The 15,766-nt window shown below is 39.1% G+C and overlaps 1 protein-coding gene and 2 non-coding genes across 4 annotated transcripts in view; all 3 read left to right on the top strand.

Annotated features, from left to right (window-relative positions):
• The window catches only part of SYT1 (synaptotagmin 1), a 534,924-nt gene that overhangs the window by 432,945 nt on the left and 86,213 nt on the right, over window positions 1-15,766 (top strand). For both annotated transcript variants that reach the window (XM_024736769.1, XM_024736770.1), the window contains one exon: window positions 15,471-15,588. In XM_024736769.1, the coding sequence (XP_024592537.1) occupies window positions 15,471-15,588 (118 nt within the window). The remainder of the gene's footprint in view (window positions 1-15,470; window positions 15,589-15,766) is intronic.
• On the top strand, window positions 11,051-11,157 carry LOC112394432 (U6 spliceosomal RNA). Its single transcript, XR_003002125.1, has one exon. It is a non-coding gene; the product is annotated as a U6 spliceosomal RNA (small nuclear RNA).
• On the top strand, window positions 12,079-12,185 carry LOC112394453 (U6 spliceosomal RNA). Its single transcript, XR_003002144.1, has one exon. It is a non-coding gene; the product is annotated as a U6 spliceosomal RNA (small nuclear RNA).

Below are 15,766 nucleotides of genomic sequence, written 5' to 3'. Positions count from 1 at the left end.
GAAGCCTGCACGCCTACAGCCCGTGCTCCGCAACAAGAGAAGCCACCACAATGAGAAGCCCACGCACCACAACGAAGAGTAGCCCCCTCTCTCAGCAGCTAGAGAAAGCCTGCACGCAGCAACAAAGACCCAATGCAGCCAAAAATAAATAAATAAATTTATAAATAAATTTTTTAAAATTTTATATTGATCTCCATTAACAGGATATCACATAATAAAATCCGAGATGAAAACCGTAGATAAAAACTAAATCCTAATAAAATGATAAAAAGTCACCTGATGAAATTGGCCAGAAATTTATGGGTCCGTTTTCTCAGTCACATTTTCTAGAAGCTAAGTTTCCTTCATTAAAAGTATGATGTTCAAAGTTGAAAACCAGAATGCCATTACAAATAAAAGAGGAAAATTATGACAGTTTAAAATGCCTTGAGTTACAGTTGCATAACACACATTCTTAAAAATTCTTTTAGTCTGTGATGTCCTTTACATAACAATAAAAACAAAACCCTGACATCTCAGCAGGTCACTCCAGCTGTCAGTCTGAATACATGCAAAATGAAGCAAATAAGATATACCTATGTGCTTTCTTTGTCTGAAGACATAGCTTCCAAGCAAATTCACATCACACCCATTTGCAGATAAACTATTTTTGCACTGTGTGATGTAGTGACATCCCCATTTCCATGCAAGGGACCACTGAATTCCCTAATGATCTGATTTTCTTAACGATGAGCACCAGTGAACTTTCCCCTAGGCAAACCAGATGGAAATGAAATTGTTTCTGCAAAATGAACAATTTGTGAAATGTTGGCAAATTGAATTCCAAATATACTTAGAGATGATCTTGACTTCCTCTGTAAGTCTGCCACAACAGGCAGTGCATTTAAGGCCTACATGAGAAATACACTAATTATTTGCATAACCTTTAAGGAAAAATAAATGAGAACAGAAGATCACCACTGGAGAGAGAAAAGCCAAACTCTGATAAAGTAGTAATGTGTAGATGGGATCGTTCCACTAAGAAACTGAGATTAATGTAGATGTTGTTAGAGGTGTTCACTTATCACCTTTGAGATTGGTGATCTATTTTGTGAAGGGGGTAACTCAAGCTAAGCAAATTTCTTCACATTGTTTCAAGTCAGTTACATAGCGAAGATGAAGATATAAATTCAAATGCCTAATCTATATGCATATAATTTGCAACTCCATATATTTTCATCTTTATCTGAAAGCTGAATTAACTCGGCTGTTCATGAGAAAGATTTTGTTTCCATTATCCACAATCTGATTATATTACTATTTTCACAGTGACACTGAAACTATCAAGTAGATGCAACATACTTGTGGTACAGAAGATGGACTGTACTTTTCTCTTTATCTCAATAATCCTTACAGGTCTCCTCGTATTCCATCTATGGAGGGTTGCAACGCCCCTGGAAATGGCCATAGTCATAATTGGGATTTGTACCTATTCAGAAATTCAAATATTCCACCTCAGCTGTTATATCATCAAGTAATGAGGATTCTTTTGCATCTTTACAAGAGCCAGCTACTCAATGTCTAATAAATAATGAAGTAGTGGAAACTATTTAAAAATGGTTATTCTACTGATATTAACCTAGTAAGAAAATGATATTAATACATCTCATGTACAGGTTTAGTATTTCAAAGCTCTTTTCTTTGATTTCATTTTATTCTTACCAGTTCTTTACTAGAAAATGTAGTTGAATTATTATATATAAATCTAGTTAGAGTTTCTCTCCAACCAAACTAGCCAAATTCCCAGTGTTACTCGCGTATCATTTTTAAAACCTATTCCCAAACAGTAACTGTTTTCTCTTTGGCTCTTTTATGTTTTTGTCCTGTCTAGTTTTTCCACTAATGATATTTATACATTGTCCTTGGCATGTCTACTCTCTCAGAAAGCTTGATCCCCAAGATTCCATGTCCATATTCTCTTTGCCTTTAATAAGAAACCCAAATGATATCTTAACTCTAAAGAAACTTTATTGTCAGCTATGTGCTCGACAGTTTTTTGTTTTTTGTTTTTACATCACTAGTGCATATAGCATAGCTTTTCATTTCTTCCCCATCAGAGTCTTGGCCAACTGATTCCAAATTTTTCTTACAATGGCACAAAAACTAAAAATTGGCATGTCCTCTGTCCTATCCCTTTTCTACAGTAAGACACAATGGCTCTTGACCTGTAACTTTATATCAACTTTTAGCCATATGGCAGACACTTTGTTAGGCAAAAGTGATGAAAATATAAGCCTTGTTTAATGAAAGAGGCAAATAGGGAACAGGCATCTTGTGTATAATATTATAAGCTATACTGAGAGTTTAAAAAGGTGTCATTGAAACAAAAATAGGGAAGAAAAGCCATTCATGAGAATGGCCAGGGGATGACTCAGTAGAGATGACAGCTGAGAATTAAGAGGAATCCAGTAGTAAAACAAAGGGAGGGAGGTTATACCAGTTAAAGGAAGCAGATGTCCAAAGATATGAAAGCGCAAAAGAACATCGTGCAATCAACAACGTGCAATAGTTCTTGTTCTGTTGCCTGCAATCCAAAATGAATTTGCTTTCATGTAGTAACATTTCTGTTGTATAAGTGTGCATCTCCTTTGCTATTTCTTTATATAATACTTTTATCATTTTCCTTTGTATGTCCATGGGCTTCATCCTCTGCTCTGGTGTCATCTTCATAGGTTGTCCTTTGTATTTTCAAAAATCTGTTCAAGTGAGACCACCCTTTCCAAGAGTCTGTCAAAAGGGCAGTTGTGTTTAACCTGAATCCTCCTACTTCTGCTCTCTTAGTTCTTCTTGCTCATATAGATTATGAGAACCAGAACAGTCAAAAAGCTGGTCTTCTTCTTCCCCTGCTACACATTCACACATCTAACCCATAATCCATCCCTTTCCAAAAATCCATCCCCCACTCCCGTGGCATTCTTCCCCTACTGATGGGTATCAAGAACCCCCAGACCAATCCCTTCAGGAATGTTCAGTTCCCCCTTCATTGTCAAGTACTTGCACTTTATTGGAAGATAAACAGACTGGCTTTTCCCCTGACTCCTTACTCTGTTTTTCAAGTTTCTTTTCTCTCCTCTATTCCTTTCTCTATTTTTTCTCCACTGCCTTGCCTCTCCAACCTCAATTTATTGGCTTTTTTCCCCCCCCATCTTCTCTTTTTTCAAGGCTCCCATTTGCTATGGGCAGCCCCCTTGGCAAGCTGAAGCCGGAAGTGGAAAAGCTGGACTTGGCCCCTATGACCTCCCTCACCTTGCTTAAGTGGCTTTTCTCCCCTTGCCAGCTTCTGTGTGACTAGCCTAGTGCATAGCGTGCTCTTTTTGTTGCCTTCTTTTTGGTTCTCTTCTCCATGATTGTAAGCTCCTCTTGGCTCACAGGTGGGTCTTATGTAATCCTCACGGAAAGAAAGAGCAGGCACGATTCATCTATTTTAATGGTGCAGGAAGAACTTGCTTGCAGTGCCCCCCTGAGGTGGTTGGTGGCAGAACTCAAGTCTACGGAGCATTTACCTTCCCTTTCACCCAGACCTCCCTGAGAAGAAGGAAAACCTTCCTGGGGCAATGGTGTCTCCTACTTGTGTGGTATTACCATTCCTTCTGGATTTCTTGGTCACCACCCCAGAACTAAAAAGGGAAAGTGTTCTTTGGATAAAACAGCAACTTGGCTTCTGAGTCCTCTCTGTCAAGACCCTATTCCCCCATGGTACCTTTCACGTTAGTTAGGATGCGCCAGTAAACGTAGCTATGGAGCGACAGAGGTCAGGATACTAAGTCTTTGCAGTTGTTGAGTATGATTACTAAACATTTAATGCTGCTCTACCAGAAAGACTATGTATAAATCATTCAAATGCTTATCTCTGCCAGTAAAAATGACACATCTCAGAGTTGAAAGTGCCCAACTATGCCTTCCAAGGATTACCTGGCATTGTTTTTCATGACTGCTCCAGCACCAATGGCCCATCTTCTGGCATATTATTTATTTACAATGGCTTCCTTTATAATTGCCTAGGTCAAATTTGCATTTTTATGTAGAAATAGGTTGCTCATATTTCAAAATTACTTAGTAGCCACACTTCCGGTTTAAAAGAAGATAACGCTGGTTCCCATAATCCAAATTTAACTATTTGGAAGAGGCCCCAAAAGTCACATGAAGACAAGAAAATAGAATATTTAAAATTGGGTCTGACCTAGAAAATCAGGGACATGTAGTTAACAGAGAGAGAATGTTAAAGGGACAAAGCAACTTGGTCTCTTTAGATACTTTCCACAAACGTTCTGCATTATTTCCCTTCGCTTCACATGTCCTCATACAATTGGGTCATTCACCTGCATTCCTACTTAGGTTCTCTGACTAACTAAGGCAGCATCCCTAGCTATGGAGACATACTCACCATCTTTGGTGTTTTTGCCCGTCTCCACTCACTTAGATAAATCTTCCATAACCCAAAGAACTGTCATCTAAAATTTAATACCATGATGGATTGCCATGTCATCCTCTAGGGGGCAAAACAGTGTTTCATATTATTTTAAAGGGCTCCTAGAGATCTAAAGCTTTAGGGGAAGGGAATGGATGGTGGAATTTCAGGCCCCAAAGCACACTACAGAATGAAGAATCTTTTGACAAGGACATTGCCAGGACTCACTTTCCATTCTACATTCTGGTCGCATTCCCCTATCCGCCACTCGAAATTCTCATTTGAAATTAACTACAACAAATTCCTCTACTTTCTCTATACTGGTCCTTCCAAATATATATTTCTAAAATGGCACTAATCATTTTATGTTGAACTTTTGTTTTTATGCTTGTCCCCCTCAACACAGAATAAGTTTCTTAAGGTCAAGGACAAGTTTTCATCATCCATTCTTCCTAGTACCTTGCACCATGACTGACATATTGAAAACACAAAATAAGCATTTGGCAAACTGAATTAATGAAGTATAAGCATTGCTCGTTTTCTACTAACCACAGAAAGTGAAATGGATCACTAATCATACTTTTGAAAACACTGTTTAGAATTCATTCATTTATTTCTATTAATTATGTAAGGCTAGGCTACAGTAAGAAGTTGGCCCAAACATGTAATGGTTCAGCAAAAGAAATTTATTTCTTGCTCACTCCGTAGTACAAAGTGGTTCCACACTGGCAGGTAGGGTTCTTTTACTGTGCCATTTGGGGATCCTGGCAAATTGAACCTCTGCCATCTACAGCACGTGGCTTCGAAGGTCACAGAGGTCACTGTCACAGTCATAGGAGAGATGAAAGATCATACAAAGTAGTTACGGGGGATTGAGTCTAGAAGGGCACACTTCACTTCTAGCCAATGTTCACGGTCCATTGGCTAGAATGCAATCACAAGACCTCATCCAACTGCAAGGAGGGCTGAGAAATGTAGTCTAGCTATGTGTCCGGGAAGAAGAGAATGGATTTTGACGAACAACTAGCAGTCTCTGTCAGAGTTGAGCACTCAAATATGTATGCATTCTTTGTCTCAATGAATATGTGCTAATCATGTCCTATATGCCAGAACTATGCATACAGATTAAAAGGGTACTGTATAAGGATGGTCAAGTTCATGTAAGTGAGATGCAAGCCAATAATCACACAAATCAATATCCGATTGCTGTATATCATTACAATTACTGGGCATGATTATAGTGATGGTAACTACAGTCAGAACTTCTAAAGAAGAGTATAAGGAACCACTAAAGAATATTTAAGAAAGGCTTTATTTAGTCTGGGAGTCAGGTAAGGCTTCTCTAAATAAATGTTGAGGTAAGGTCTGAAAGAGGAGTGAAGTTTACATAAAAGGGAGAATAACGAAAGGACAGAATGTGTCAAGCAAAAGGAACTGTTCATATGGTGGTGCTAAGAGTACGGTTAGCATGACTTATTTCACGATATGAAGAAGGCCGATATGAAGAGGCTGAGGAGTAAGCAGGAACAAGACCTTGAAGAATATTTTAACTGGTGGTAAAGTTGCGGATCTTTATCCCAAGAGAGACAGAAGACCTACTTGAGGATCTTAAGTAGATTTGTTATTTAAGAGGCCGACTCTACCCACTATATTCCAGGAGTAAATTGGAGGAGGACAATTTAGAGACTATTAGAATATCCCAGGTGACAGATGATTGGATTAGGGGGTAAACACTCTAATACTGAAATATTAGAGATTTATTGGAAAAAGATGGAAACAAGTGAACCCACTTGAGAGATTTCTAATAGGTAAAATCAGATCTCTAAAGAAGTCAATGGTCAGTGATAATGCCCAGTTTTCTGGCTTTAGCAACTGTTTGGAGGCGGTTACCAATACTGAAATAGAGTGAACCAGGCTTGTGAGAAATGTAATGCAATTCAGTTTTTGGCATTTGAGTCTAAGATCTTTATTTAACGTACTAATGTGGAAATGACAAGTAAGCAGTGGATATATAAGTCTGGAGTCCAGATAAAAGATCTGAACTGAAGAAACAATCTTGGGAATCACTTCCGGATTGTAACTAAAGCCATAGACTGGGACAATATCAGTTTAAGAAGAAAAGAAATGGGCTTGGACTAGAATCAGTGGCCAGAGAGCAGATAAATCAAGAAAGCCCCCAGAATTACAGAATCCAGGGAAGAGAGAGAAGTCAACACATCCTGCTGAGAGTTCAGGTTAATGAAACCTGAAAAATATTTATGACTTATCAAGATGGATGTCATTTGAAAACTTGGCAGAAACCATTTCAATTCAATAAAGTAATGGAGAAATCAGTAGAACATGAACAAATAGGGACAGTGATTGTAGACAATTCATTCAAGAAGTTTGGCTTCTCTAGATAGTGCCTATTTCGACCACCCTCTTCCCTATATATGGCACTATGTATGGGGAAGAAGGTGGTTGAAATAGGATTTTTGTTATAATAGCAAGTGCTCACATAGTACGTTTTATGTGCCAAGCACTCTTCTAATTACTTTACTTTGCCTTGTATTTTACCATGTTTATTTTGTTCCTTGGTTTTGTATGCTTTATTGTGTCCTAGTATCTAGGACAGTGGTGGCCCATAGGAGAAGCCCAATAAATGTTTGATGAACAAATAGTTAATGCCCGTGTCTCAGTCCAGTGCTCTCTCCATCACTCTGTACTGCACTGTATTTTTATAGGCATTTTGATTTTCTATTTTCATCATTTTTAGAGCACTTCAGAATATCCACTTTTCTGTTGTTAATTCTTATTTCTAATAGGACTACAAGTGTATCTCTTCATCAAAGTAGAAGTTAAAGATATAGTGAAAAAATTTTGAAGATATAAATCATAAATAGAAATCTGTCCTTAATTAAATTACATACATTTTATACTTATAGAAGAGTAACTTGTTTAAGCGCTTAGAGACTTTGCCCGTGCATCCCTGTGCCTGGAACATTCTTGCCCTGTCCTTCAAGGGGTTCACATTGACTCTTCCTGTGGAATCTTCCCATCTCAGCTCAGGTATTTTCTCTTCAAGCACACTTACATGTCACCAACCCCCCATATATACTAGCTCTAGCTGAAAGGGGAAAGCTGGAAGACTTGTCCTAAAGCTACATTTGCATGGCAAGCACATTTGTTTTACAAAGGATGTTTATTTGGGGTGGCTGGAAAAATTTATCCTTGATTATTGGGGGTATAAATCTCCAAATAAAGTCTTCCTTCCTTAATTCTATCACTAGACCCTGGCAAGTTTCAACCTTCTCCTCTTTGCCCCCAGAGTATTTGTGCCACCTGTTCAGTGCAGTTAACACGTGATATTGTTGTTCTGTTTAGATTTGTCTTTCTACTACATTCTGAACTTGTTTAAAGTCATCGTATTCCTCTAGGTGTCTATGGAGCCTAGACTAGACCCTGGAAGAGTTTATGATGGAACTTAATCATTGCTTAATAAGAAATGAATAGTTGAATGCATATGAAGTTCATCAATTACATGGTAACCTCACAAAAATAAGTATTAAAAGAAATAACATAGTCTCATTCACCTGAACCATTCACTGTCCATTTGCACGCTAGGCCAGATTCAGTCTTTTTAGCCTGGGTACATCCACAGCAACATTTCACACTGTGACCATCTGGACCATTAGATGTAAATACCGATTTGCAGATACTTCAGGGGTAGGAGAGTAGTTATGGGAATAAAAAGAATTTGAAAGATACTACCACACAAAGGATATGTTTAAAGCCACCCTATCTGTTATTAAAATTAAAAACCTGACATTGACCTTTCCTATAAATGAATAATATCTTTGTATTTTTACAAGTGGAGAATACGCAAATAGTCTAGATTTTCATTTTGAGAGATTGGACTGCCATTTGTCTGTCACCTCTAAATAGATGCCCAACCTCAGAAAAAAACCTTCTATTCAGAGAGAATATCTCCAGTTTAGCACATAGAAAAATCTAAAGATTAACATAAATAGAATATGTCCTTTTAAAATGTCACAGCATTAAGTCAATTCAGGTACCTTTTTCAAACTCATTCAAAAGTATAGCATTTCCAACAAGTGTGTGAACTTAGCCCCATTTGCAAAGATCATTAAAGTGAACACCTCTCTTTACACATAAAATGATGGATGGTGCTACAAAAACCAGCATATATTCATTTTAATCAAGCTTTTTATTTACCCAATGGAGATGACCTCTGTTCTAGTATCTATAATGCTTTTCAAAAAGGAAAGGTATTACTGTAGTTGTCTATATTAAATCATTAATTCATGTCTACTCTATTCAGTGGATGCTTTTAAAAAAATATCAGAATTATCAAGCTGCTCAGAACAAAGGTGCTTTCTGATTGTCAGCTCCATATTCTAAAAGAGCAGGTTAATTTCTCTGAATCTCACAGTTGGAACTTTCTAACACTAACTAGCAGTTTCCACCTAGTGATCAAGGCAATTGACGAAAATAAATTATACATAAAGCTGAGATTTCTAATAGTAGTAAGGTCCCTTCATGAGCTAATCATACCAGCAAAAGCACTCATCTGTCGGCTGCAACCCCATAGGGTCTTGAAATTATCATATAAAAACCGCACTTCCAGGAATGTTTTCGTTTCCAGTTTCATGAAAGGACTAACTGAGCCATGTCCACAGAACTAGGAACAAAGAAAGACCTCTGAATATATTCGTTAGTTGACTTGTTGATTAACTAGAAACACTGTTGATATATCGAGTACTAGTGTCCATGCTGTTTACAAAACAAGACTGGTGAGGCTCTCTTTTCAATGCAATCAACCGTCATTTCTAAGCCCCTATCATGTGCCTTATTAGGTAGTATCAAGTACAATCCCTCTTCTGGAGATTAGGGTGAGGGGAACTCACAAATATGAATGGGGGAAATATCTCTGGGCACCATACTACTGGCTATAAAGCAATTAATTACTAGTAGAAATCCTTGTGCACTGTGGAGATACTTAAAGATATGGAACTTGGACTAGGGCTTAATGGCTAGGGGTAATTTAATTAGGCATAATAAGGAACTACAGACAGACATTGTAGATGAATTTCCTGACTAAGCAAAAATCTGGTGATGGGAAGGAAGATAGCTCAGAGACGTAGTCATTGCTGTGGTGACCCCTCCACACACACACAGTCTTGCACCATCTTCATGATGAAGGCATTTATTCCACTGGCCAAGAGTGTTGATGGCTGACACTCGTAACAACTGAGTTGCTCCTTCTTAGAATCTCCCTCACAGCTGAGGAGGCCCTGGTCCAAGATGTGGGGAAAGGCCACATCCAAAGACCGGTGGATTCAGGAGCATAAAACTCATCTCTTCAGAATTTAGAACATCTCTGAAGAGCTATTTTAGCTCCAGAACTTCCCATAGGATCGACTGAGGCCTTTGGTGTGACTGCATCATAGCCCAACTTCTCCACCTGAGCCATCCTGCTTTCTGCACTCTCCCACAGGTGTTGATTCAAAGGACACATCCCAATCTCCCATTTGCAAATCAGTTTGCTTCCATAGAGAACCCAACCTGTGGATACTGAGGACATTGACTATAATTGATAGTAGGGAATCTGCATTTATTCCATCAATAGGCATATATGGCTCTGCTCTGTGCCAGCCATCTCTTGTGGATCTCATACTCTGGTGGGGAAAACCTCAACAAAATAGAACTTCAAGCAATATGTGCTAGGATGGAAAAAAAAGCAGGGCATGGGGGTAGGTAGTGTGACTGTTTAGGAGTGGATGGAACCTCTTCAGATAGCATGGCCATATAAAAGGTCTCTAAAGAGGTGACATGTAAAGCAGAAAGCTGAGCAAACTAATAGAACAATCCATGATAGTATCTGGGGGAAGAATATTGCAGGCAGAAGGAAGAGCACAGGCAGAGTCTGAGGTCGAAGTGTACCTAACGGGTTTGGAGGAGAGGAAGTAAGATCGGGAGTATAATGGTAGGAGATGGAGGGGTGAGACCCCCATCTATAAGGCCTTTAAGTGTAAGGAATACAGATTATTCTAAGTGAAATGGGAATACATTGAAGGGCTTTGAGTAGGATTGTCTCATGACCAGATTTCCACTTTAAAAGGATCAGTCTGCCTTCTATGTGAGGAAGAGTCTAGAAAGGAGCAAGAGTTGAAACAGAGTGGCTATCAGGAGGCTATTAGAGAAGTCTAGGTCAGGAATTATGTGATGATTTAGACTTAAGGTTACCAATAGCCATGGTTTGCCTGGGATCGAAGTCTCCCAGTATACAGGACTTGTGAGGCTTAAACCAGTAGAGTCTTGAGCAAATGAGGGTGGTTGGTCACCCTTCTTGGACTGGAATGATGGCCCTATAAATGGGGAGATACGGTCAAATTCAAAATATATTCTGAAGATTGAGTAGGTAGTGAAGTTGAAGAAAAAGATTTGGATAGTTAGGGCAAAGTATAGAGCTTCTTGAAAGCCAGGAAGATGGGTTTGGACCGTTGAAAGATTAGCTTGGCATTAGTATGTGGTCTACATTGGACTTTGGTGAGACTATGACTTAAAGAAATCTTTGCTCAGACTATTTCAAAAGAGATGACAGTGCTCACTTTGGCAGCACATATACTAAAATTGGAACGATACAGAGAAGATTAGCATGGCCCCTGCTCAAGGATGACACGCAAATTCGTGAAGCGTTCCATCTCTGGTGGGGAAAACCTCAACAAAATAGAACTTCAAGCAATATGTGCTAGGATGGAAAAAAAAGCAGGGCATGGGGGTAGGTAGTGTGACTGTTTAGGAGTGGATGGAACCTCTTCAGATAGCATGGCCATATAAAAGGTCTCTAAAGAGGTGACATGTAAAGCAGAAAGCTGAGCAAACTAATAGAACAATCCATGATAGTATCTGGGGGAAGAATATTGCAGGCAGAAGGAAGAGCACAGGCAGAGTCTGAGGTCGAAGTGTACCTAACGGGTTTGGAGGAGAGGAAGTAAGATCGGGAGTATAATGGTAGGAGATGGAGGGGTGAGACCCCCATCTATAAGGCCTTTAAGTGTAAGGAATACAGATTATTCTAAGTGAAATGGGAATACATTGAAGGGCTTTGAGTAGGATTGTCTCATGACCAGATTTCCACTTTAAAAGGATCAGTCTGCCTTCTATGTGAGGAAGAGTCTAGAAAGGAGCAAGAGTTGAAACAGAGTGGCTATCAGGAGGCTATTAGAGAAGTCTAGGTCAGGAATTATGTGATGATTTAGACTTAAGGTTACCAATAGCCATGGTTTGCCTGGGATCGAAGTCTCCCAGTATACAGGACTTGTGAGGCTTAAACCAGTAGAGTCTTGAGCAAATGAGGGTGGTTGGTCACCCTTCTTGGACTGGAATGATGGCCCTATAAATGGGGAGATACGGTCAAATTCAAAATATATTCTGAAGATTGAGTAGGTAGTGAAGTTGAAGAAAAAGATTTGGATAGTTAGGGCAAAGTATAGAGCTTCTTGAAAGCCAGGAAGATGGGTTTGGACCGTTGAAAGATTAGCTTGGCATTAGTATGTGGTCTACATTGGACTTTGGTGAGACTATGACTTAAAGAAATCTTTGCTCAGACTATTTCAAAAGAGATGACAGTGCTCACTTTGGCAGCACATATACTAAAATTGGAACGATACAGAGAAGATTAGCATGGCCCCTGCTCAAGGATGACACGCAAATTCGTGAAGCGTTCCATATTTAAAAAAAAAAAAAAAAAAAGAGATGACAGAAGTATTTAGGGCATAGTCTCACAGCGTGGAAATGGAGCTGAAGGGGATAGAGGTAGTGGTGGAGGCCATGGTGTAAGGTGATGATAGTAACGGCAGAAAATGGTAGAGATGCAGGTCATATTGGAAGTGGAGGTGGTGAGGGTAGAGGTCATGCTGATGATGGTGGTAGAAAAAAGTGAAAGAAAAAATACAGTTGAAGATACATTACCCAAAAAAAGAAATGTCAAGACTTGTAGGCTGAATGACTAGAGGAAAACAAAAGGTAAGGTGGCCACTGGAAACAGATGAGTTAGCGACCCTGACAGGTAAGAGTGTTGAAAAGGCAAACAGTTGAGGGGAGGGTTTGCTGATGAACATCCATTTACTAAGACAGTCTAAAAGTGAAAGGAGAATATCCTAGTGGGCTGTCAGTTAGGAATATTAGTTTCTACGATTCCAGATGACAGTCTGACACTAAAGAACACTCAGGGGCTTCCCTGGTGGCGCAGTGGTTGAGAGTCCGCCTGCCGTTGCAGGGGACACGGGTTCGTGCCCCAGTCCGGGAAGATCCCACACGACGCGGAGCATCTGGGCCCGTGAGCCATGGCCACTGAGCCTGTGCGTCCGGAGCCTGTGCTCCGCTACGGGAGAGGCCACAACAGTGAGAGGCCCGCGTACCGCAAAAAAAAAAAAAAAAGAAAACTTGGGATCAAGTCAAAAGCCTTTGAGCATTAGCTCCATGCTGACACATCAGGTAACCTTATGTAAACCGAGTTTAAAAATTTTAAAGCACTGAAAAGCAACTTCAGTTGATTAACATAAAAATACATGCTTACTTTGGCATACCAATTATGATGATTTTATGAGCAAATGAAATCTTACATGTTCAAGTTCCTAAGTTAATGAATTAAATGGAGATCTGTAAAAGGTGCTAAGATAAGTACTTTTCTCTATTTCCCTTTCTCCCAAAATATCCACTTTGAAATCCGGTCACTCATTCTTCCTCCATCCCATAGCTTTAAAATTAGAGGTAACTTGACATATTTCTTCTACTTGAGGTATGGTTTTTCAAACTGCAACTGCTTTCTTCTGAAACTAAATATGTAAAATCTTAAAGATTCCCTAGATATCCTAAGATTGAAGAATCAAAGTATACTAGAAGTTATGACAACTCTTTGTTTAGAACACCTGAGATGCCTATAAAGTGTGGAATTAGATTCTGGGCCGCGAAGAACGGTGTCATTTAAGAGAGAACAGGTGATTAGGATGCTTAGAATGGCCTGGTTCTCCAGCAGTTCCCCAGGAAGGTTACTGTGGCAAACAGACTCCTGCAAAAAGAACCCTTCTGATGAGCATTTCTGAACAGCAGTTTTGTTCATTTACCTTGCTCTTGTCTCCTAAGGTTCAGATGAATTTGTCCGTCCTTTGTATTAATTTCTGTGCTATCGAGGCCCGTTCTGTATTTTCAGAGACTATGAAATGTAATCTAGTCCGCTAGACTCTCCTGATGTGTACATTAATTCCTAGGGGTGAGTAGGCACATTACAAGTAACTATTATCTACACTAGTGGAAGAGAGGTATGACCTAGATAATTCAAAATGGGGGAATTAGCTCCAATTTCCATATATTTACTTTTTGAAAATATGTGGAAAGTGATCATTCAGGGAAGGACCTTGTCTTCAAGGAGTTTTTAGTCATGTGGGGAAATTAAGACATGCACAGTAAGACCAAAAAAAGTCCCCTTAGTAACGTAAGAGATATGTGGGTAAGGTGCTATGGGAACTCAAGAAATGAAAGAACCATGGCTATACACACATGTGGTGATATTTTCAAAAGCATTGCATAAGCAGAAAGTACCATTTCTCTCTTCCCCTCTCTCTCTCTCTCTCTCACGTGCACGCACACGCGCACACACACACAGACAGTGAATATATTACTTCTCACCTATCGATAAATTATAGAACAGGTAGATACCCTTTCCTTTTTGAAAGATGGATTTAATGAGTACCCCCCAAAAAAGGAATTGCATTTTCTTAATTTGTTGGATTACATCTAGGCAGTTAATTTAGCCAATTTAACATACGTCAAGATACAGAGAAGGCCCAAAACAGCCATATTAGGAGTACAACAGGAGAAGACCTGAGGATATGGCCTTCTGTACCTCACTCCTATGTTAGAAATCTATCAGCAAAAGTCTGGCACAACCATTACCTTCTTCGGAATTACTATTGGAGGGGGGATGGGCAGGGAAAAGATGCAAAGAAATAAACCCTGATTTGCCATACATATACTTAATCCCATATGTCAGTGAGCAGTCTAGCACCTCCAGCATCTGAGAATACAACAAACTGCACACCCTTGCCCCCTCTCTCATGCAAAAATGAATGCAAAAATCTTCCTCATGTTCAATTACCAAAGTTCTTAGTTATCCTAAAGAGTAAAACACTTAAGGTGGGAGAACCCATAGGCCTCTTTTCTGAAAAAGGTAAAAGTTCTATATAGCGTCAACATTTTAAACTCTTCAGTTATTCAGAGATGCTCAAATATAGGATTGGTGAATGTTCTTGAAACTAAAATATGATACCAGTGAAATAACGTGAGGGTATATGAGAAACTTTGTGTTACTGTGTATTTCACTTTTTTGACCCACCGCTTAGATTTTTATAAATTTTAGGATAAGGAAAAAGAAAGACCTCACTTGAAATGAGTAAAACTAAAAGTGCAAAAACTTATATACGTTTTTGCCTTTTTGCCTTTCTGCTATTAGGAATTTACAATTTCTCATCAATAAGTAGAATTTAAATGGAACACGAAAGCCAAGTCTTTTTCCCCCAAAAGTCTAAGTATTACACATAATCCTATTTGAAATGTCAAAAGACAAAAAAAGTAGGTAGGTTGAGCCTACCAAAAAAGTGTTAGGCTCTTTTCAAAGCTATTTAATCAAGTTATGAATTTTTGCCAAGAGTTTTGCAGTACTATTCAGAAAACAGTCTCTAAAAAAGTCATCTTGGTCCCATCTCCTGAACCATTGAATTATGGATATATTTTGATGAATGTTAAAGTATAGATGAGCTACTTAAAAACTGAAATGAGTTACAGTCACTCTTGATGATACCTTAGTGAATGAAAGACCACTGGGTAAATGCCAGTGAATGTTAAGAGTTTTCAAATTCTAATTGTCATAATCCCCCTCCCTGAGGAGTTTACAGTGTTTATGTACAAACCACATTCACCTTTATTTGAAAAATTACGTATACTTTCTTTTTGGTTTTCATAGCAAGAGAAATTGGGTGATATCTGCTTCTCCCTTCGCTACGTACCTACTGCTGGCAAACTGACTGTTGTCATTCTTGAGGCAAAGAACCTGAAGAAGATGGATGTAGGTGGCTTGTCCGGTGAGTCTGATGTTTACTGTGTTTTTTGATGCTGTTTCATCGTGGATACCAAATGCACAGCACACGTGCCACGATGCCCCACTCCTTAATTGGTCACAGTTCTCTTTCCCATGGAACCTGGAAGCAGTTTCAGAATTCATCCCAACACAGAGACCCAGGAAGCCACTCTCAGTTTATT

This window comes from Neophocaena asiaeorientalis, unplaced genomic scaffold, assembly GCF_003031525.2.
Source record: "Neophocaena asiaeorientalis asiaeorientalis breed wild unplaced genomic scaffold, Neophocaena_asiaeorientalis_V1.1 scaffold134, whole genome shotgun sequence".
Classification (NCBI taxonomy): domain Eukaryota; kingdom Metazoa; phylum Chordata; class Mammalia; order Artiodactyla; family Phocoenidae; genus Neophocaena; species Neophocaena asiaeorientalis.
Note: the sequence above shows the minus strand (reverse complement) of the source record. Positions and strands in the feature narration are given on the sequence as shown.